This window comes from Hyaena hyaena, unplaced genomic scaffold, assembly GCF_003009895.1.
Source record: "Hyaena hyaena isolate Hyena2069 unplaced genomic scaffold, ASM300989v1 scaffold_93, whole genome shotgun sequence".
NCBI classification, from domain to species: domain Eukaryota; kingdom Metazoa; phylum Chordata; class Mammalia; order Carnivora; family Hyaenidae; genus Hyaena; species Hyaena hyaena.
The window spans coordinates 536,462-560,431 of NW_024080724.1; the positions used below are offsets into that span (position 1 = coordinate 536,462).

Below are 23,970 nucleotides of genomic sequence, written 5' to 3' on the forward strand. Positions count from 1 at the left end.
GCCGCCCCTTCGGGCTCGCTTAGGGCCTCCTCGGACGCCCGCGCGGAACAGAAGAGCATAAGGCTTCAGGTGGCTCTAGGACGCCTCCGTGGCGCGCAGGCAGCCCAGACCTTCCCAGCCAGACCTCCAAGCAGCAGTCCCAAATCACCGTGCAGGAAGCGCTCGGCGGAGCGGCGGCGGCCACTGCGTGTACCAGCACGCAGTCCACGTTCCCCCAACCCCTGTCCCCGGGCACTCAGGTCCCCCGCGGTCCGCGGACATCGGCAGCCCGCGCGGCGAAGGGCCAGGGGCGCGTGTGTGCGTGTGCTGGGAAGGCGGCCCTCCCCGCGGCCGCCCCTGCGCCAGCGCCTCCCCCTCCCCCGGCGCGCACGGCCCGTCCCCGTCCCTGGAGGCGGCCCGAGCCGCCGCGGAGCAGCCTCGCCTTCGCCTCCCGCGTTTCCTGCCGCCTGCCCTCCCCCGGCCGGGCTCCAGGGGCTGCCGCGGAGAGGCTCCCGGCGGGAGAGCGGCTCAGAGCGCGCACGGGGGCGGGCGGAGGCGGCCTGGTTCGGGGTGGCCGCGCCGGAGAGAGGCGCGCGCGAAGACGCCGGCCCCCCTCTCCGCGTTTGCTCTCGCGCTCCCCGCCTCCCGCACTCCGCTCGCTCCCACCCCTTCCCGGCGTGATTGATCCGTCACGGGCGCCACCGCCGCCGCCGCCGCCGCCGCCGCCGCGGCCGTTCTGAGCCGAGCAGGAGCCGGAGCCCAAGCCGGAGCCGGGGCCGCGGCCGGGACCGGCGCCATTGCGCGGGCGCCGCGGGGAGAGCTTGGCGCGGGGCGGCGGGCCGGGCCAGGCCATGCGGGCCGAGTGAGCCGGCGCCCGCAGCCCGCGGCGCGGCATGGCTTCCCCGCGGAGCTCCGGGCAGCCCGGGCCGCCGCCGCCGCCGCCGCCCGCGCGCCTGCTGCTGCTCCTGCTGCTGCCGCTGCTGCTGCCGCTGGCGCCCGGGGCCTGGGGCTGGGCGCGGGGTGCCCCCCGGCCGCCGCCCAGCAGCCCGCCGCTCTCCATCATGGGCCTCATGCCGCTCACCAAGGAGGTGGCCAAGGGCAGCATCGGGCGCGGCGTGCTTCCCGCCGTGGAACTGGCCATAGAGCAGATCCGCAACGAGTCGCTCCTGCGCCCCTACTTCCTCGACCTGCGGCTCTACGACACCGCGGTGAGTGTCCGGCCGCACGCGCCGTCGGGGCTGTGGGGGACGGTGGGTGAGGGAGTGCCCAACCGAGGGAAGCTCCGGCCCTTGGGCAGAGCCCTGATTGAGCCACCCGTGCCTGCCGAGGGCACCGCGGGCTGGTGCTTAGTGCTCGCTCCGAGGTCCCTCTGGGCTTGGCTGGCACACCTGGCACCAAGATTTGCTGAGCTTCTCTCCCCTCTGGGATTATATGTGTCTATGTATGTGTTGGTGGGGGGAGGTGGATAGAAGACTAGGGTTTCCTTTGACCAGAGAAGCAGTGTCGAACGTGGGGACTGGACCCTCTGAAAGGCCTGCAGTGGTTGCCCCTGTCCATGTCCCGCTGGTGGGGCTGTGGACTGCCGGGTGGGAGGAACAGGCTCATTGACCGCAAACTGGGCCACCCGGGGCTAGAGAGGCCATGGCCTGCTCACGGGCCCCCAGGAGAGCCCGGCGGCGCTTTGAGGTCTGGAGGGCTCCGGGACCCGAAGGGCCAGAGCGCGCCGGAGGGCTGGGCGCGTTGGTGCGCGCTGGCGGCTCGGAGCCCGCACCGCGCGAGCAGGTGTCGGGCCGCTGGCTCTGGAAGGCTGCTGCCTGAATGTGCCCGGCGCTGCTTGCAGCCGGAGCGGTTTAATGGGGAGACTCCCCCTCGGTTTAGTTGCTCCGAGAGTGCCCTGAGCAGGTCTCGCTGCGGAGGAAGCGGGGGTGTCCGGCGGCGCCGCTGCTGTTGGCCTTGCGGTTGCAGGCGCAGTTTCTCCGGGCGCAGACTTGAAGCACGGACTTGGAGCGCATCAGCGGGCTGGCCCTCCCGCCTCCTCCGAGGGGAGCCGCAGAGCCCAGAGCTTCGCATCCCAAGCCCCCTCCTCACGCTCGCAGCTTGGGTGCTGGCTGAAGCCCCGGCGCGGACCTTCGCCGCTTAAAGGCTCCCGGCGTGCGCCGAGGGGGCCTGGAGGAGCGATCGCCCGCCGCGCGAGGTCTGGTTTGCGAGTTTTTCCGGACTGAGGGAGCCCCTAACGCTCCGGCCGCCGCGTCTGAGACGCGGCCTGAAGGGGGCAGTGATTTCCTGTGCAGTGCGCTCTGTTGGCGCCTTCAACACCGCGCCGAGCGAGCCTGGCCAGGCGCTGAGCTTGACCCTGGCTTCCTGGAGCTTCCCGGGAGCTTCTGCTCCAGCGCAGGTGCAGACCCTTTAGTGAGGAGGTTCACGCTGCCTCGCTGACCATGCAGCCTGGGCTCCACTTCGTTCCTGTCTGACCCCCTTTTTTTTTGTCCCCTGAGAAAGAGCAGAAATTCCGGATTGCATATTATTCTCCGCCCCCCCCCCCCCCCCATGAACCAGCCTGCTCTGCGCTGTAAATAAAAGGTGAAGGAACGGGTGGCAATTGGTGGTGGTGCGCGCAGGTTGCTGCAAGCGGAGAGGCTTCCTCTGCCCCGGGAGGAGGCAAGCTAGGTGGCTGAGCAGAGCTAACCCTGTGTGGAATAATTTCTGAATGACATTCCCATCGCCCTCGTCTTTGCCCTAACATTTCAAGTTCTCTGGGGCACTTGTCTGACACGCATAAATGGGCAGGGCAATGCAATTATAAGGAGGCATGCCTCTCCCTACTGCTTCTCCGTTGCTTCCATACGTATTCTTTTAGAAGGGACAGGAGAGAGCCGGCCCGTGGAGACAGAGGCATTTGTAGATAGGGCAGCCGTGCTTGCATCATTGCTAAGTATTGTCAGCTGCATAATGTTTTCATCATCAATTTAGTCCCTTCGGAACGCTTCCCTGAAAGAGATTTCACATTAGCTTGTTTGTGGCAGCAAAGGGATGGGTGCTTGGTTTCAGGGTGCCGGTTGAAGCTTTTACATTTATTTTTCAAGTGCATCTTGATGACTTTCTGAATGAGAGGGCCCAAAGTCGAGAGAATGGAGCTCCTTAGTTGGTGGGAAGATGCAGGAGGCTGTGGGAAGGGGGCACGGGGTAATCTCAGAGCACCGGCTTTGGGGTGGGTCGGATCTGGGTTCCAGTCAGACACCCGTTATCTCCCGGCTGGGTGACCTTGAGTGGGGTGTTGAATCTGTGTAAGCCTAGATTCTCACATCTGGAAAAGTGGGGGCTGTTACATGTACTCTGTAGGGTGGTGATGTGATGCTGGGGGGTTGAGGACAGGCCGGTGAAGAAATGCCTTGAGCTGGCAGGCCCAGCAGCCAGGGCTCTGTCTGGCATGCTGTAAGCAACAACAACAACAACAAAAAAAAGTGTTTCCTGCCTCCCTTCCTTCGTTTTCTTCTGGCGTGAACCCACAAGTCAAACGTCGCTACTTTAGTTGTGATGAGATGGCCACAACTAACAATTCAGACTGTTTGTTTTGTTTTTCTCACTTTGGAAGTCTCGTGAAGGGTCAGTGAAGTGATCACCAGAAAAAAAGAATTCTGGCTTGCAAGCAAACATGTGTGTCATCTCCTGCCATGAGGTGTCATGTTTGCGAGAACACCCAGGTGATATAATACTTGTTTTTTTTCAAGTGGCCCATCTTCAAGTACAGGTACTTGCTTGCTGAGCTGAAGTAAAAGGGGTGACCAGTGTGGGTAATTGCAGCAAAATCCACAGTGATCCGAAGGATATCTGGGGCCCATGTTAGAGTGTCCGGGGTCTGTTTTATTCAGATGGGAGTCTTGGCGGGTTTGTATATTCCCTTATCATTTTCTGGCTGTGTCACTTGTCTGTAGATTTGAACACAAGATGGAGGTGATGAATGGATTTTGGCTGGCTCTGCGACATTGGCTGTTGTCAATGGCCAGAGACTGTGGGCAGCCAGGATGGACTTTTGTCCACACAGCCTTCAAAGAGATGGAGATTTACCAAGTATTGGGTGAATCTGATCACTGGGAGAGCCTGTCTCAATAAAGGAGCCTCCTGCATGGATCTCTGTAGATTGACTCTTCCTGTAAATAGCATAGCAGTAGAATATTCAAAACCCCACTCAGTGAACTTGTGTTTGTAAAACTGAAACATTCCAAGGGTGCATCTGCGTGTTAGGACCTCTTTTCTTTGCTGTGGATAAAATCATATCAGCAAATATTTTTTTATGTATTCCAAAGTAGAGTTGAGTGTATAAAAACAGAAGCAAGACAACTGAATGTGCAAACAAAAGGAAGCAGCAGATACCATTGGGAAGCATGGACATTACTATACCAAGAACCTGGGTTACTGCAATTTTGATTATTAAATTTTAGTTCTGAGCTTCCTGGCAGTCAAAGTAAAAAGGTAAAAATAGTGGATTACATTACTTACGTGTTTGGTTGAAAGATTCTGCAGGACATCGTCTTTTAAAACAATAGCTATGCAGGAAGTTCAGAATGTTCTTCAGGCATTTGTTTCTCATTCTTTGGTAGCTACGTTAATTAAATAATAACCAAGGAATGAGTTAAGAAATAGTGTTGGCTTTTTTACTTTGATTAAAGTAATGTGCATTTTAGAAAAATTGAAAATTAGAGAGGAGCATGACAAAAAATAGTAATTGCCCATAATCCACCTATCAAAGATAATTACACCTAATAATTAGTGTTAGTCTCTTCTGGTCGCCAGGTTTTACTATTTTATGTACTTGAGATCTTGCTCTATGTGTACTTCTATATTTTGTTTCATTAAAGTAACATTATATTATGGGTACTTTCCCATTTCCTCAGTTGCAAAGATGGCTTTTTAGTGGCTCTATGCTAGCCTGTCCTATGGGTGCACCATAGATGTTAAGTCATTCCTCTATGGTTGAATTTATATGTTTTTCCACTTGTTACTATTTTAAATAATTCTGTAGTAAACTTAGGAAAAATTCAGGGAGCCAAAGGAGCACAGTCTAGGTGTGCACCTCTCAGGAAGTCTACCGCGATGCAGGGATCCAGCTTCGAAAATCCAGAGAAAACCTGGTGATAGGTGAGCATGTCCTTTTCTTGAGTGGCTTTGCCAAATCCATGGTCTCATTCATTGTGCTTTAGAAAGGGGCCAAACACCTGTTGGATGGAGGCTGAGCTTTTCAAGGATATCCACAGAGTCCAACTCTGCAGGCATTAGTTGAGCACCTGCTGCGGTTGCTGGTGGCTCAGAAGGGGGTAAAGCCCAGCCCTGGGTTCAAGAGAGGAGCCGGTGCATAGGGGAGAACAGGGCAAGCACATATTTGTCATTTTCACGGTAAGACAGAAAGGGGTCATAGTAATGACAGGTATACGAATATTCAGAAACCAGAGAGCATACATTTTAAAAGAATAAATGTTATCATATATGTATTATATTTCAACACAGTTGTTTTTAGAAATAAAAGGATAGAAAATGAACCCTTTTAGAATTAGACTATCTCTTCTCTGTGGTTATAGCCCCACTACCCAGCATGGTACCGAGCCCTTAGGAGGTGAAATGCTTAGGATTCATTGCAAGTGATAGAAACCCCATGTTAACTGGTTCATATGACTGAAAAATCCTGGAGTGGGCTGTATTCAGGCATGGTTGAATCCAGGGACTGAGATGATATTTTTAAAGAATGTTTCTCCCTCTCTCTCTGTCCCTTCACTCTGATTTCCTCGTGTTTGGCTTCACTCTAAGGCAGCCTCTACCTATACATCTGTGGTGGCACAGATGGCCCCTACCAGCTGCAAATTTACACGCTCCCAGTTTAGAAACTCCAGGGTTTCTTTCCCAAATGTTTCAGCAAAAGTCCCCAACTCGGCTCTCATTGGCTTGAATTGGGTCATGTGTCCATCCCTGAACCAATCACGTGACACTCATGGGTCTGGGACATCAGCCAGGCTTTCCTGGAGGGGGAGGGCAGTGAGGTCAGACCTGCCCAACCACATGGGTGGGGAGTGGAGAAGAAGTGATCCCTTGAAGGACATCAGAGGCTGTGAAAGGTGTGGATGCGACGGGGCTCTGATCACCGATATCCACAAAGTCAGGCACGTGGCAAACGCTACATCAAGAAAGAAACCAGAGATGCGAAGGGGATTAAGAGAAAGGGAAGATCATATGTAGGTCAAGAGAGGCTTCCTGGAGGAGGAGAAGTCAAGGTGGGGCTGGAAGGGCAAATCTAATGTTGACACAGGGAAGCCGGGACGCACAGAGAAATGGAGGTTGGATCCCAGGAGGGATCCCCAAGATCAAAGGATGGAAGTGACAAAGTGTGAGGTGTGTTTGGGGAGCGCTGACTTGTTATGTTTTCCCGAGTGGTGGGCTTGTGAAGGGATAGGTAGCCTCGTGGTGGGTGTGGAAGGCCTTGAATAATGTGTCAAGGAGCTGGACTTTATTCTGGAACTGTGAGGTGCCATGTGGGTTGGTAGTTTCGAACATGGATGTGACATGATCAGGGCCAGTGGGAATGCAGAGCCGAGATGGTAGATAGATGAGCCTAGAGACACAGAAGCCAGGAAGCTATTCCAGCAGTTGAAGGGTGAGATGCTGAGGCTTGAGTGGAGGTGGAGAGGCAGAGTGAGGGGACTTGGAGGGGAGCGGGCAGCACTGAGAGGGGCACGGAGGGCTGGAGGGGCAACAGAGAGGGATCCCTGGGGGATCAGGTGGGTGCATCTGGCAGGCAAGAATCCCCGAAGCGAGGCACTACATTGTAGGGGAGCAAGGAGAGAGCATTCTGCAGGGGTGAGGCTGAGCACAGAATGCCAAATTCTGTCTCCAGACCCTTCAGCTCCCTGAGCTCCTGACATCTGTTGGATGTGCTCCTCAGTATGTCAGGAGACCTGGGTTTGTATCCCTGGTGGGTACCACTTATCTGCCTGGTGACCTGGGGCAAGCCACTTTGCCTCCATTTCTTCATCTATAAAATGGGGCTGACAAATGAAACCACCCTGGTAAAGTAATCAAATTGATGCTTGGTACACTGAGTGCCCGATAAATATTTGCTGCTGTATTGTCACTGTTGTCGTTATTCCTGTACCATATGGGGACAACTATGCTGACCTCACAGGGCTGTAATAAGGAATACATATCACGGATATGGGACCTCACGACAGGATGTAAATGTAAAGCAGTGTTATCTGTAATCTTGTTTTCCGGCGCCGCGTTGCTGAGAGGGCTGTTGGAGAAAGGGAATGCGAGCAGCACATCTTCCCTTCTGCCTTGTATCATAGCATCTTGCCTTCTTTCTCCCCCGCTGGCCTCTAGCTCTTTGCCCCCGCCCCCATTACCTTGGGGACGCAGGTGACTCCATCTCGGAGGATCGAGTGGCTGCCGGGCGGTAGCTGCCTCCTGTGTGTTCCCGCCAACACCACCCCGGTGCTTCCCCAGTGTGAGGGCAGTGCCCTGGGCCATGCCAGCCTCCAGCCAATTCCTCAGACCTGGCCAGGCACCCATGGGGGCAGTGGGTGGAACCCACACCCGAGGGCCCGTTTAGCAAGTGCTAAACTAGTATGCGTTGGGCTAAGAGTTTAGCTTAACTTTATCTTTACCGGGGGCTTGTTCGTGCATTTAGCCTTCCCTCCTGTGGACACAGAGTAACACCAGCATCTTCACGCAGAGATCTTTGGCCTCAGCAGAGAAGTGAGCGAGCTGGAAGTGTAAGAGGGCCGTGAAAATAGAGGTGCTAAACAGATGTATAGGATATATGTCTGTTGTCAGTCAGGTTGAATGGGGTCCTGCTGCATTAACAAACAGATCCTGAAACCTCTGTCGCTTAAATAATAAAAAGTACATACTGCTTGCCCGAAGTCCAAGGCGTGTCAGAGGTCCTTCTGAGTGGCTCTCCTCTAAGCGGGAACGCAGGGATCCAGGCAGCTTTTGTGTTGTGACTCTCGCATCCCTGTGGCTTCACGGAGATGGAGGTAGGGAGGAATCCATGGGGAAGGCACGTGGGCTTTTTAACCGTCTTTCCTTGGAAGTGACACACACATCATTCCTACTGGTGTGTCATTGGCTGGAGATAGTCACAGGTCAACCTGCCTTCAAAGGAAGGTGGGAAGCGTAGAAGAACATGTGGATGCCATGCACACTTGTTCCGGGTCCTTCTGGAAGTAGATGCCGAGATGGATTTGGAAGTGCAAGAGCTCTTGGGGGCGATGCCCACGAGAGATACAAGAGGAGGTGGGGAAGATACACGCGGAAGGAGGGGGAAGGAGAGGTGGGCGGGAGAGGCTCAACAAGTCTGGGCCAGTCAGTGGGGTGCTCTGAGCAAAGCCTGCCCCTAGAGGGGTCCCACGTCGGACCAAAGTAACCAGCCTCTAGAGTCCCTGCGCAACTCAGCCACTGGCTGCGGGCTGCCTGCGAGCTTGTGTCCTTCGCTGAATTAGCTGTGGTGACAGAGTTGAAGCTGTAGGGAAGGCCATCAGCTGACCGCACTCCTCTTGTTGGCTCTCCCTGCAGAGGAGATCCGACCGCCCCCCCCCCCCGCCACCCCTCCACGGCTGCTCCTGGCCTCTGCCTCAGTGCCCGAGTGTGACCCACTCTCATCGGTGGACCTTTCTGCCAGCCTCTGTTCTAGGCTCTGGGACACAGAGGCAGATGGGACGCAAACCTTGCCCTTGAAGAGCTCGTGGTCTAAACAGGTGGTCAGTGACACAGAAACCACTGCACGTGGTGTGAGCCGATCGCGGTAGGGGTCCTCGGAGGATGCTGGGGGGGGGCGTGTCCCCCTTTTGGAGGCACCTGTTTGGTCATTCCCTGTGTTTGGTTGTGAATACAGGTGGCTCCCTGTCGCTTACTTTTTTGGTTATTTATTTTGATTGTAGGAAGGTGAGAAAATTAAATGGCATGGTTCACCCAAAGAGCATCCGTATTCATCTGCTCCTTAATCTTATCCTCATTCTGCAGGCTTATGTAATGATGTGCCGTGGGGCTGGTGAGATGCCTTTCTCTCTGTCCCTTTCTAGGAACAAGCAGGTGTGTCAGGCTGAAGCCAGGGGAGTGTGAGTCCCAGATGGGGTTGGCGGTCTGGGCTCTGGTGCTAGGTTCGTTGTTAAGACCACGGGGAAGTTCCTGCTTCTCTCTGTGAATTGTAGCAGGCTTGGGGATGTCTGCCCCGTCGTGAGCACTGTGAGAGCAGGCCCTGAGTGTGTCTGGCTCCCTTGTGGTCTCTCCAGGCGCTATCTCAGGGCCAGGCATAGAGCAGGAGCTCAATAAGTATTTATTGAACAAACAAATAGATCTAAAAGCCTGGAACCCAGCTCTCTGGGTGTAAGAGGATTAATGGGCATAGTTCTAACAAATCGAGGAGGTGCTCTGAATGCCAAGCCTTGGGGGGTGAGCTTCCTGCTTGCTCTTTATTTGTTCATTTGGGTTCCTGCTTTCTGGTACTTTCGGGGTCCCCGTAGTTGTGGAATGCAAAGGGGAAAGGTTACTTGTTAGATGTTCCAACAGATTATGTGCAAAGCTGATGTCATTCTCCTGTCCCCTGACAAGCATACATAGCATCTTCCAAGATACACCAGAACCGAGGACATAAATACTTTCCAGCGTCTGAGAACTATTATGGTTTCAGATTGGTTTGTTGGAGCAGTCCTCTGAACCAGCAGTTGGTGGGTGTAGGAATCAGGTTGCCATATCCCATTCCTGCCTCCAGGGAGCATGAGAGCCGACAGAGGCTGGACTGGGCTCTGGTCCTAGTAGGAATTGCAGGAATGCAGCCAAGCCGTCAGCCTGGGCGAGCCAGGTGCTCTAGCAGCAGGTCTGGGGTATAGTGAGTGAAGAGGTGTCCTGCGATCCTCTAAATAGCAAGACTTATTCCAGACTCCCTGCTCCTGGGCAAGGCTGACTTTCTTTGTTAGAGGTGACCATCTCCCTGATCTGGTTTTCGTCTGGACCCCAAGTCAGATAACCAGGCTGATTAGTGTTAGAATCATATGCATAATACGAGTAAATCAGTTAAGGGCTGAGCTCGGGGGTCTGAGAATTCTTGAGTAAAGGGCATGAACGCGGTGACGCCTTTTGGGGGCTGACTGTCAGTTTTTTTGCCAGTTTTCTACTTTTCCAGTCTTATTTTGAGCAGCCTCCAGTGCTGGAAGGATGAAGTGTCATTGTCATCTAGAAAATTAGTGGTAGATCCAGTGTACTGAGTAAATGGACTCATCTGTCTTCATCAGTGCCCACGTTGTGCAGCTGCTGGCCAACACAGACCCCTCTCCTGCCACTTGGCAAGGCCATCACCAGTCACCATTCAGATAAAATCTAGCCAAAGGAAGATTTTGTGGAGTGATGCATTATTGCTGCTCTCATGGCGCGGGGTCAGGAGGGGGCAGAGAGAAAATGATATTTTCACACTCTGCTTATGATCCACTTGACTTTGTTCAGAGGGAACTGATTCTGAAAGCAACAGCCATCCTTATAATAATCACTATATTATCCAAATCACTTTGTTTCTAGGACTGCCCATTCACTGAAGCTGTTCTGAGAATGCACAGAAGCGTTTCGGGGAGTTAGCCGGCAGACAGGGCCCCGGACGCCCGCTCCAGGGCATGCCGGTCAGAGCGTCGTGCTACCGTCCCCAGCTGGGCTGGGTCTCATGCCTTTGACTTTGACAGGAGAATTGGCTTGCCTGTCACTCTACTCTGGGCGTCCTCTGGGGGCCCAGCTGACGCCTCTGAGCTCCTTGCTGGACTCTGTGAGTCCCAGAAACATCGGAAAGCCCTCGGAGAGCTTCTAATCTTGTTATAAAAATAGGAAAAGGAAGTGGAAACATTTCTCTGCAAGTGTGTATGCAAGCGCAGGAGAAGGGCCTACCACAGCAGCAGTAACTCGCCTCTATCCCGCGTAGCACGCGTTGGTCTCCGTGTCAGGTGCTTTGCATCGTTGGCTGATGTAATCCTCTCAACAATGTGATGGGGCTGGTACCATCCACACCTGCACGTACAGGTGAGGCGTGGCGAGGTCGCATGACTTGCCGAACCCGGCAGCCAACCAGGGGGTGAGCTGGGATTTCAGTCTGGGCGGTGTGACTTCGAGGTCTCCTGCGTAGGCACCCAGCGAATGGCATCTTCCTGTAGTTTCTTACCTTCCTCCCAGAAAGGCAAGTGGCACGTGTTGTCAGTAGCTGATGCTTTTTTAATTTTATTTCGCGAACTTCACCCAGCCGCTCGTCTCTCCCTCTAACTCGGCCCCGCCCTCTCCCGTTTCCTTGTCCACCCACTCAGTCACACACACACACACAGCCCGCGCTGTACTCTCTCCTCACTTCTAGCACGTCTGTCTACACACCTGGCTCACACAGATCCGCGCTCTGCTTCCCTTGCACCTGCGGAGATGTCACCTCCCGTAGTGTTTACTTGGGGCGTCAGTGTTTGTGTCTGTGTGTGTCTCTCCTGGATCACCTCGAAGGCAGCAGTGCTGTTTCCCTTATACTTGGAGCTCCAGGCCTGGGGCTGGGTACGGGGCATGCGCAGATGAACCCATGACAGCCGTGCCCTCAGAGGCAAGCAGCAAGGCCACCTGGGATCATTACCTCGCAGCATGAGTAAGGCAATGGGACAGGCCAGGGGCAGGTGCAGGGGCTGTCCCCCAGGCGCAGAGGCCAGTTAGGACCACTGACCAAGCACTCTGAGCAGGTAGCCTCCCTGCTTGATACCCTGCAGGGATGCACTCTTGTCCTGGGGGTAGGATCAAAACTTCTGTGGCCTCAGAGGCCCTGCAGAGTCTGGCCCGGCCGCGCCCCAGCTTTGGTGCTGCACGCTGTCCCTTCTCACTCTGGGCCTAGATATGTGTGCTTTCAGTTTCTCAGGTGACTGTGCCCTCCCCCCCCAATCCCAGGCCCACACAGGGCCTTTGCACAAGCCATTCCACTGTCTGGAATGCTTTTGCCACCTCTCTTCATCTTTCAGATAGCAACTCAAGGAGGCTTTCTCTATTCTCCCTGATTGAGAAGAATCAATCCCCTGCCCTGTTTTCTCCGAGAACCACGAGTCTTTCCTTTCTAGTGGCTACCACAGTGGTAATTTTACGTTTGTTGGACTGTTTGATTCCTGTCCATCTCCCTGTTCCTCCAGGGGACCATAAAGTCCATAAGTGCGGGAATAGCCCTGTTTTGGCTCACTGTAGTGCCTAGTAGTTTCTGGAACCTCGTCGGTCCTCAGGAAGTATCTGTGCAATGAATGGATGAGTGCGTGAGGATTCCTGGGGCCGAGCTGCATGTTTAGAATGTCTTTCTGTATGTTTTCCAAGGCCTGTGCTGTGTCGGGGAGTCGGCTGGGCACTGCGGAAAGACCGGAACGTTTGGAAGCAGATGATGTGTGTGCATGTGCTGGTGCTGCTCCCCCGGGCCTCGGACCATCATCTGTGCAATGGGGATGCCACTGTCTCAGGGGGTTATTTTGAAGGTTGATGTAGAACGTTCACGTAAATCGCTGAGCACACAGGACACATGCAGCAGGCGCCCACTCAGTTTTACTGTCATTTTCTTACAATGTATATGAACCTGTGACATGCTATGTAGTCACATTTGGTGGGGGACCATATGTTCAAGGCCAGCGAAAAAGTGTGTGATATGTGTGTGAGTTTCACTGAATGGGTTTTCTCTGTTGTTTCTGACCCCATTCATTCCTAGGAGGATTCACCACTGAGAGCTCAGTGGTGAACTTCTCCAGCCCTTGGGGCCAGGCTCTTGTCCCTGGTGAGGTCCTCATAGCGCAGTTCGTCACTGCTGGCTATTGTCCATCTCCTCACCTGGCTGCGAGCTGAGCCAGCCCATGAGGACAGGCATGTCCTCTGTTTGGCACCTGCCACATCCCAGTGCCCAGCACAGAGCCTGCAGGCACTCGGTAATATCTGTGCCTGGATGAAGGGGTCTGTGTCCAACCACCTAGCATGGCCCCTGGCACATTGTAAGTGCTTAGCAAATGTTTCCTGCATGAATGGTGCTAAACACAATGTAAAATATAACAATTTTGGATAAAATCACAACCGAGCCTCTAAGTGGTGCAGAGGGAGAAGATGTTATCAGGTATCTGTGAGGAACGGATTGCTTCAATTGAATGCTGGATTTGAAGGCAAGAGAGAAACATCCTGGTATCCCTGTGTGATGAGACGCATTTCCCTTTAGGCTTAAGACAATTCTTTTAGCTTAGAGGGCAGGGTGGCTGATTGGGAAGAGCTCTGCAGTCCGCACGGATGCCATCTCTGAGATTCAGTGCTGGAGGACATTGAATTACTCATTTAACTTTTCCACACCTTAGTTTTATCATCTATAAAGTGGGACTAATAATAATGTCTGCCCTGCTTCTACATGGAGAGAAGATGCGGAGAGGGGTGGAGAGTGAGAGGGAGAGAGGGGAAGAGAAATAGATTAAGTGAAAGGGTTTACAAAAGTTATAAGGAGTTACAGGTGTAAGATATGCCTGAAACCAAGCACAAGGAGTAATTAATTCTGGGTTGTTTTTCCAGGGCCTTTGGCTATTTCCAATAACATCTTTATAAAAGACGCTGAGATGCTGTTCACATGGGTGATTCATTCAACTTTCTAATAAAGAAGAAAGGCATAGTATTAGATTATAACAGTGTGAAAGCCGATAGGCAGGGGGCTGAGGTTTTCTGACCCTAGCTGGTGCTCTTACAGAAGCATCTAGAACAAGAGGTAGTTAACATGCCTTCCTCTCAACTGTCAGATATCTTGGGTCATCAGAAATCCAGTCGTCCGTCTTTGGCAGGTGTCACATCCAAGACCAGCCAAAGCCAAACTATCTAATGAGGGGTCCCAGGGTAGAAATTTGGGGATATGGGAAAGAGGGCCATTTGCTATAAGAAATAATTTGGGGTCCAGGCCAGCAGTGGGGTCCCAGCCCTCAAATCAGGGAGAGGGTTGCAGGTTTGGGGGAGGGGGCAAAGCCTGGCACGCCAGCCAGGCATCTGAAATGCCAGACCTGGCCAACCCCATGGCAGCACAGGAGTGCTGAGCTAACACTACTTATTTTCTCCAGAAGAGCTTTGAGTCTCCCCAGCAAATGTGCAGGCATGTGGTTCATACCTGGAGAGTGCTGGGCCAGGCAGTGTGGGGATGAGCGTGCAACTTGAGAAGTTTAGGGGTCCCGGCAGCCCCCGGATGCCACATCAGACAGGCTCCTGTGGATGCTGGGTCTTCAGGTCATGGCTTGGCTTTGCTCTGGCTACTCATGGACCCCTGGAAGTTGTCGCCTCAACTGGCCCTAATTCTAGCCTTGTGGCTCCACGGTGGCGCAAACCAAGGGACACGTTCTTATTGAGGTCCTTCCACATGCTGGCTCCATGCCAGGTGCTTCCCACATGCACCTGAGGAGAAAAGGTGTTCTGGAAAGAGTTGGTCTTTCAGCCAGAGAGGCCAGGTCCAACCCTTAGCCCTGCTGGGTGACCTTGGGTGGTCATTTCACCCACCACCTCCCTTCTCTGATGTGTAGCATGGAGGTTTGAGAGCACACACCGGTGTTGTTTTGAGGACTAAATACAAGTGTATGGTGCCCGGCGGGTGTTCCACAGATGCCACGGAGTAGGGTACCCAGTGGGGATAGATCACGCTTCTGTCCTGGGGTAGGGTCGAGGCAGAAAGTTGTGAGACTGGCCTCTGGCTGCGGTTTCCGAGGGTGAGGACGTCTGTTGTGTGTTAGTCTGGGTCATCTGGAAGGCCTGGTGCTTGCACTTGGGGAAGGAGTCACTAGAAGGTCCTGCTCGGTCTGGCTCTGTATGCAGATGACGTTCTAGAAGCCCCTCCCTCACTGTTAGGAGGCTGCCGGGTTGCTGAGGTCAGTAGCCCCATCGTCTGAAGAGCACAGGGCCTCTGGAAGATAAAGGAAGGAGACTCTGACTTCCTCTCTCCGGAACTTGACATTGGTAGAGCGGCTGAGGAGTGCCGGGGCACTGAGCAGGGTCTGTGGCAGGAAAGGGCAAAAAGAACTCCCGGAGGATGCTTGCTTGGAGCGGGGGCATGGGGTGGCAAGGGCAGTTGGTGTGGAAGTGAGAGCTGATTCTGGAATCTCTCCTCCCCCTGAGTGTGTAAGAGGCCCTGGTACAAATGCAGACTGCAAGGGCTCAGTGTGGAGAACGGTGGCCCCCCATTTCCATCTTGGCTCTGGCACTCCTCTGTCCCGGGGTTGACCCCCCTCGGGGGGTGGGGTCCAGCTGCGGTTTCAGCAGAGACCCCTGACCTCTGTGGTCTCCATGGCAGCAGGGGGAGCTGGAGGGGCCGCGGCCAGCAGGCTGGGCTCAGGGGCACACGCAGGGGTGTGGTCCGGGGATCACCAGACCGGGTGTTGCCAGGAAGATGCCTGTGCCTCTTACCTTTGAACATTTAAAGAAATGTGACCTTATTTGCACCCAAGTCTGGTAGGGGGAGAAGTGCAATTGGTTTCTAGTTTAATTCTTACAATAACCTTCCTTAGTAGATATTCTTTTGACAATTAAACATCAAGAATTACAGATTTTGTGCAGTACTGGAGTTTATTGTTTCTTCCAAATGCATCATCTGGTAACAACCTGGTAAGAGAGGAAGTCTGTTAGCTCTGCTTATAGGTGGGAAAACTGAGGCTCAGAGTGATGAGCCCATGTGAGGCAGTAAGCAAAGTCCTCTAGACGCTAAGCCCAGTGCCCTTGACACCACCCTTGGCTGCAGTCTAGCCAGACGGAGGGGTCTGTGGTCCTGCATCCTTGATTGGGTTTACTGGGATCCAGCCAGAAGCTGGGGAGTCACCCACTGTGGCTGTTCCCAAAGGCCCTTAGGTCAAGCCCCGGAGAGGGTGGGACAGTTATATATGGCAAGGCGTGTGTATGGATGTTAGTGGCTTCACGGATGGTAAAGCCCTTCCTATCTCATCCCCCTAAGCATCTCAGGAAGGACTGCTGGAGGTGGCCACCCACAGGAGGAAGGCAGGCTCAGAGCAGCTGGAAGTCCCGGCCAGTATCTGTACTGCAGGTCACTGTCAGCTGGCCACATGGGAGAGGTGACCTCATACTGGACATTGAGCTCCATTCAGGACCAAGCCCAGAGGCCCTGCCTCATGCCAGGCTGCAGGCATCTGAACATGACTCGGGAGTGACTCCCCTGCCCTTAGAGGGTTCTCAGGACAGTGTGGCCAACGGACGACATGCAAGCAAGTGACGCTAGTGGCATGGACTCTGGAGCAGGACTGCCTGGCCTCTCCTTGCTGGCTGTGTTAATTTGGGGCAAGCTGCTTCATTTCCCGTGCCCCAGCATTCTTGTCTGTACAAAGGAGTGACGATCGCACCTGCCTCATAAGATGGTTACAAAAGCTGAATCAGCCGAAGACGTCAGCCACTGGCCAATATGTAGGAAGTGCCATGAGGTGTTTGTTAAATAAAATTGATACTACGAGGCCAATGTACACGTACTCTTAGGGGACATGCAAGTAAGGGCTACGGGCGCATGAAGAGGAGGAGAAGAATCCTCACTGGTACACTCTACAAGCTGGGAGGGCTTCACGGAGTAGCCGACCTTGGAGCTGTGGAGCTGACCTTGGAGGATATAGGTGGGAGAACCCTGGTTGGGGGGAGGAGGTGGGACTTTGAAGGCATGATGTGGAGCCATTCACATGTGGCAGGCATCTGGCTGTAGCTGACTGACCATGAGAGACACTGGGGAGAGGCAGCTAGAAGGCCTGGAAGTGCAAACATCTTTGGGCCTGCAGCGTCTGAAAGCAGATTTTAAAAAATCAATCAGTGCTCACCAAGGGCCTCCTGCAAGGTCCTGGCTTCTGATACTTGCTGTCAGCGAAGAGGCTTCCTGGTGCTAACGCTGAAGGACACACTCCCAGGGCATGTGGGAGCTGGACAAAGTCATCTCCGGGGCCATCACCAAGACCAGGGCACAGGGGAAAGGTGGGTCAGGCGGAGCTTGAGGTAAACCTTGGCCTTGTCACTTCCTGCGGGGTGACCTCGGGCAGGCCACTAGTGCACGGTGGCTGCCTTCCACCTGCACAGCTGGGATGTGGGTGCCCGCTCTGTGGGTGGCCGGAGGGCAAGGGAGAGAGAGAGAGCGCGCGAGCGAGAGAGCATCCCCAGAAACCCCAGCTGGGGCTGCACAGGCCACAGATGCCTGAGAACACTGAATGGGAATGGGACCCAGCCTTGTGTGACACCACTTAGATTCAGGAGTCTGCCATGAGACCATTCTAATTTTGACATCCGAAAAATGACTCAGGGCCTGAAGAGGGCCCAGGAGTGATTTTGGAGCTTACTCCAAGTTGGTTCTGTAGGTGGGCCTAATAGATGCCATCAGCTTTGTGTTTCTCTTAGTGGCTTTCATGATGAAGGGAGGCCGAGAGCGGCAGTGACCCGGGCTGGAATGACTGTCGTGGAAAGCCGGCAGCCGGAAGCCAGGTTGGCAGGCCTGGCCGTGTGATCTGAGGGCAGAAGACTGGCGCTGACGTCCCCCGGCCTGTCGGGCTGAGGGGAGGCCGGTCTGGCGGCACGGATTTCCCCTTTGGAAGCAGGTTGTCATCCACACTGCTCTGGTCCCGGGGTCCTGTCCCTGTTTGACTGTGTCAGGCTATCAGGCAAGGATTAGGTGCCCCCTCCATCCCCCGATGGGCCAGGCTCTGGGTTTGGGGACAGAAAAGCTCCCAGGGGCTTTCCTCTTGAAACCTGGCAGGCCCTGCCCCTTTCTAGCCCTTCACTGATCACTTCTCCGAGGGCCAGTGAAGAGCCATTCCTAAAACCCATTTGGATGGAAGAGATTCTGAACAGCAATACGGTGGTTTTTGCACATCCACTGATAAGGAAGTTGATGTATGAACACTTAATTGGACCTTTACCAAAATGACTCCATTCTGGGTGTTTGGAGAAAGGGAGTTGTGATGGTTTAGGGCTGAACTGAAAGGAAGGGAAAGGTGTGTTCAGAATTCGGAGTGTTGGAAGGCCGGACCCTGGGGTCTTCCCATGGCATCTGGGGTCTCTGAGCCTCGGTTTCTTTATCTGTAAAACGGGGAGGGCACCTTCTCCGGCTGCCCTCCCAGGGTGATTTTCTGCTTAAATCAGATAATGGCACCGGAAAGCGCTGGAGGAAAGTCAAGGTAGGAATACCCAGGCTTGTGAAGTGATGGCCGTGAGACAGCCCTACAATGAGCTGAAAAAGGAGATCGTGAAAGTTATGGAAAAAGCAGCGTCCTGGTAATAATGGGGGCTAAAGTAGGTCTCATTTAGGTTTTGGGAAGAAATAGGACAGTGGATGTAAAGACTGAATGATCTATTCTTGTTTTTAAGTCCGAATTTACTTTTCAGGACAGAAAGTGAACAATTGGATTCTTTCATCCTGTGGAAGTTAGAAGTCAGGATGTCAGGAGATTTGGGGCCCACCAGAACAAACTAATAAATATATCCTGAAAAGATGTTCTTGTGTGGTTTGGATGTGTGTAAGAAGCCGGTTTAAAAGCCTTCAGACCTCTGTATAGTATAAATAATCATCGTTGATGTCATAGCGTTAGGAAGAACACAGCCGTGGGGCGCCTGGGTGGCTCAGTCGGTTAAGCGTCCGACTTTGACTCAGGTCATGATCTTGCGGTTTGTGGGTTCGAGCCCTGTGTCGGGCTCTGTGCTGACAGCCAGCTCAGAGCTTGGAGCCTGTTTCGGATTCTGTGTCCCCCTCTCTCTGTGGCCCTCCCCTGTTCACGCTGTCTCTCTCTCTCTCAGAAATTAAAAAAAAAAAAAAAAAAGGAAGAACACAGCCGTGCCACAAATCCTTACCATTCTGACTCTCTTGGAGGAAAACCAGGCTAGGAGGTGTCTGGAGTAGATAATAGTTTAGAAGACAATGGTGGTTTGCTTTCTCTAGGTCAGCTCTTCGTGTTTGGGGCTGTGTAAGCTCCCCTATGAACCTGGGACGTGGGAATCTTGGCTTATTGTCCCCGTGGCCCGGGAGCAGGCCTGAGCGTGGCTAAGTGAAGCCATCAGTACCACCAGCATCGACAAGGTGAACACATTCCATGGGCTTAGCCTCTCTTCTAAGCACTATGTGGTATTAAACCATCTACTTCTTATCAAGGCCTATGAGATAAGGATTCTTTTTGCTCCCGTTTTTCAGATGAGAATACTGAGGCACAGACTGTTCAGTAAACTGCCTGAAGTATATAACCTGCCTGGCTAATAAGTGACTAACTTAAACCCTGGGAGTCTGGTTCTAGTGCCCACACCCACAGCCATTATACACCACTGTCTGTGCCTGGCTTTCGGAGGGGCCTCCAAAGACCAAATGGTCCGGTCGCCTGACTTCCCACCGATCATCTTATCATTATTCCCATTTTACAGATGACAAAGCTGAGTCCCAGTGCTGTAGACTAAATGCGCATATCCCCCACCCCCACCCCAAGTTTACATGTTCAATCCTGACTCCCAGTGTGACGGAATGTGGAGACCGAGACTTTGGGAGGTGAACGGAATTAGTGCCCTTACAGAAGAGGTCCCAGAGAGCTCGCTTGCCTCTCCCACGGCCGCCCACACACCAGGAAGCGGACTCTTTCTAGACACCACGTCTGCTGGTGCCCTGAGCCCAGACTTTCCAGCTTCCAGAACTGTGAGAAGTACCTTTCCATGGTTTTGAAGCCACCCAGTCTGTAGTGTTCTGTTCTAGCAGCTCAGATGGACTAGAGAAAAAGGGAGCCTTGACTTGCTGAAGCCACATATGGTTTGCAGAAGAGCTGGAGCTTGAACCCTGGGTCTCCCTGATGGGAGTGCCCACCTCCGGAACTTGTTGCCCTGCCTTTTGTGCTTCTTTCTGAGAGAGTGAGAGCAATGTGCACAACTGGCCAGATCTGGCTCTTTCTTCTCATCCCCGCTGTGCTTTCCACTTTCCCTTTCTCCCTTATCGCCGGGCCCACTCTGATTGCCAGGACCCTTCTCCCGTACGTTCCTGCCAGCCGTCCACGGAGGGCTTCACGAGTGTCACCTGTTGGTCGGCAGGAGCTGTAACCAGTGTGGGTACTCAGGAGGTGGTCTGAACACTTAGAAAAGGAAATGGTGACTGCCGGGCTCTCTCTGAGTTCCCCAACGACGCAGGCTGCTGGACCTACTTTTTTGAGAGTTTCAGGACTGGCTAGGTCAGGGCGGCTGGGAGCCTGGCACATGTGAACTCATGAAGGTATTTGGCAAAATCTCTTGTAACTTTTCAACTAGGTAGAGAAGATGGCCCATTTAGGTGCATCTGTTCATTGTGTGGATCTCAAAGGCCAAAGGCGTTAAACTGCAAGTAGTCCGGAGTGGTCATCCACAGGATTCTGTAAGTTGTATGTATACAGCTGATACATCTTGTTTCTTTAAAAGAAAGATACATATTCATCCTTTAATCAGTGATTTGAATAAGGTCAGAGAAGTCATACTGCTCAAATCTTGCTGATGATGTCAAGCTAGGAAAATTACCCCCCAAAACAAATTTTCACTTCATGCAATCACCCCATCGCTCCAGGATTCCAAGACTTCTTTCCCAGGATTCACTGTGTCAGCTGGCACTTGGATTCAGAAAAGCAGCAGCTTAGGGACAGGACGAAGTTGATGAGGCTTAAAGGGAGTAGATGTGGAGAGACTAAGGCCCTAGCTGACCATGATCCATTACGGAGCTGGGAAGCACATGGGAGCTGCTGCTCAGCCAGTGTGTGTGGCCACCCTTGTAGGCCGGAGTTCCTGGGGCCTCTTCAGGGACTGTGCTGGGGAAGGTGAGGTCAGAATGACCATAGAAGATAAACACAGGCTAAAGAAAAGCTCTTACTGGCAACTTTGGCTTCATTTTAGGCCCCCCAGCACCTGCCCTACCGACAGATGCATATGAAGTAAGACCTCTGTGTGTCAGGCACTGCACTGGGTGCTGGTGGTGGGTACCAAACGTGGTCCTGTCCTCATGGAGCGTAGCAGCCAGTGTCCTTCTGCAGCACACCATGTGCGTAGCTGGTGCCAGGGGTCTGTGGGATGGTGCCAGCAGACTGGCCGTGGGGAAAACCCACAGTCATCCCGAGGCAGGCAGCCGTGCAATCAGGAGCTGGCCGGAAAACACGCAGATGAGACCGAGTGGAGGAGCCAGCAGAGGAATGGCCATCCTGTCCTGTGGAATAGTCAAGTCTGCCTCGGCCGGGGCAGTTTGGGGAGGGGGGCAGTGAGATGGCAGCTGGCCCTTGCGGAAGGCACAGAATTCCATCCAGATGGCAGGGAATTCAGGTTAGAGGCCACTGCACAGGCAAAATACAGGTCACTAAGGAAAGAAACTTTGGACTGGGGAGAGGTTTCTCTCTACCACAGATGTTGTCCTCGCTCTGTGTTTCTGAAAAATGGTATTGTAAAGATATATTTGGTTTTGATCTTTGGGGATAGGTACCCTATCTTGAAATCACAAGCCCCCTTTTCCAGAATGAGGACAAATGTTCTGAGGAATAAATAGATAGCATTGAGTACCGCAAGCAATTTCTGTTCAGGACTTTAGTCAATATCACGCTAATGGAGTCCATCTCCATGGTTGGACCTTTCCCAGCTGGGAAGGGAAATGCATACTGACAAGCTCATTTGCATCTTTTGAAAAGCCATCCTAACAACCAACTTTCATATTCGGAGAGTGTGCATTAAAAAAAAAAACAAGATAACTTGTGGTGTTTTTATCTTATTATAGAAGTAATTTATGTTTATTGAAGAAAATTTGTAAAATGAAAATAAGAAGAAAATGAAAATCACTATAACCCCACTCTCTAACGTAATCACTGTTGCTATCATGGCATGCATCGTCACACTTTTTAAAAATACAATTCAGATTATCTGCTCCTTGTTACCTGCTCTTTTTGTCTTGAACTATGTATCATTAAGGAGGTTTCAGATTCTGGACCATTTCAGAGCCTCTGCTCCATATTTTTAGGTGACTCCCCAGTATCCCACTAGGACATCGGCTCTTTGGATAATCTTCTCTTATTGAACATGTGAGTTGTGTCTGGTTTGTTTTTTTGTTTTGTTTTGTTTTGTTTTTTCCTGATTCCAAGCAAAGCTGCAGCATACAGCCTTGAAACAAAATATGTGTGCCTCTCCGTGATTCTGGTTCCTTAAGCCCTGGCATTGGCTGAGTCAAAGGGGATGCAAAATTTAAGTATATTAAGACTCTACTCTCTCTGCCATTTCTGGAAAGCTTACTCTGGACCAGAGTCAGGCACTTCTATATGTATCATCTTGTTTAGTCTTTGTAATATAGGTAGGAACTATTATTATCCCTCTTTCAAGAGACAGTATCTGAGGCCAGAGACTTACCCAAGACCTCAGACTTGTAAGACCTAGAGGACGTCAGCACCCACTCAGCTGCCTGCAGGACCACAGTAAAATCATTCACTACTTATTGCTGAGCTGACCTCAGACAGCAGTGGGGGAGGGGGAGCTTTCCTGGAGCACATAACTGGGAGATACCATTAACTAAAATGCAAAACACTAAAGCTCTGCCCGTTGGGCAGTGGATGAGCTTTTATTTTGCCACTTCTTTGTTTATCGGAAAGGTTGAATGTATTTCTGTGTTTAATGAGCCCTCTGTTTTAGTGAATTCATTTGTCCTATCTGTTGGCTACCTTCATGAATATGCATAGCTCATTCCTACTGATTTGTGAAATAGATTTTTACATTTTTATCCATTAAATATAATATAACTTTAAGTATATATATTAATAATAATTGTATTTTTCTTTTGCTACAATAATGGTTTAATTTTTAAATATTTAACACTTTCATACATTTAGAATTTATTTTCTTACAAAGTGAACTGGCAACGATATTTCCAAATGGGTAATCCAGTGCCCCAGTGCTGTTTGTCGAGAACGTATTTCTCCACTTACTAGAAAGGACACTAGAAAGGATACCTTATAGATAGGTGGTCTGTTTTCAAATTTTCTGTTTCATAAGTATATCTGACACTTAGTGCCCCACTATTTAAATCTCAATAGCTTTATATTACACTTTAGTATCTAAGAAGTCAAGCCCTCTCCTTAACAATACTTCTCTTTTCCAGCATCTTCTTAACTCTCCTCACCTGTGTTTATCCTTATGTCAGAAACTTAGAATCATTTTGTTGAGTTCTAAATATAGTATTAATGTAGCTGATACTCTGATTGGAATTTGGTGAACTTAGAGATTAATTAGGGGCAAATCAAAATCTTTACCCTATTGAATCATTTCACTCAGGAACAGGGGACATCTTTTCTTTTACTCTTACCTCTTTTGTCTCCTTCTAGAGCAGTTGGTAATTATTTATTCAACAAACATTTCTTGAGCAGCTCCGGACATCGTGGTCCTTTTCATATAAATCTTTCTCCTTTCACTAATGTAAGCTCAGTGTTTTATATCTGCGTTACTATTATGACTGACATCCTTCTACTTTATAATAGTTCTTTGCCATTGTATTTTCTTTTTCTTTTTTAATGCTTATTTATTTGAGAGAGAGAGAGAGGAGAGAGAGAGATGGAGCATGAGTCGGGGAGGGGCAGAGAAAGAGGGAGACACAGAATCTGAAGCAGGCTCCAGGCTCTGAGCTGTCAGCACAGAGCCTGACAAGGGGCCCAAATTCAATGAACTGTGAAATCATGACCTGAGCTGAAGTCCAATGCTCAACCAACTGAGCAACCCAGACACCCTTGCCATTGTATTTTCTAGTTGTTGCTGGTATGTAGAAAGCTTAGATGTGTGAATATTACTTTTGTAGCCAGCTCACCTCCCTGAGCATTCTCAGTGCTTATAGTAGTTTTCCCGTGAGTTTCCTTGGTTTTCCAGGTAACCAATCATATTATTTGTGAGCAATAGTCAGCTTCCACTTTTCCTTGCCGGTGTTTTTACCTGGCTTCTTTGTCCATGGATTGAATTGTCATCAACTTGGAGAACAGAACTGGCTAG

At 51.9% G+C, this 23,970-nt stretch overlaps 1 protein-coding gene across 1 annotated transcript in view; it reads left to right on the forward strand.

The window, feature by feature from the left end:
* The first annotated feature begins 872 nt into the window (after positions 1–872).
* GABBR2 (gamma-aminobutyric acid type B receptor subunit 2) overlaps positions 873–23,970 on the forward strand; it is a 351,400-nt gene continuing 328,302 nt past the window's right edge. Inside the window, exon 1 of the mRNA XM_039234825.1 lies at positions 873–1,187. Within this exon, the coding sequence (XP_039090756.1) occupies positions 873–1,187 (315 nt within the window). The remainder of the gene's footprint in view (positions 1,188–23,970) is intronic.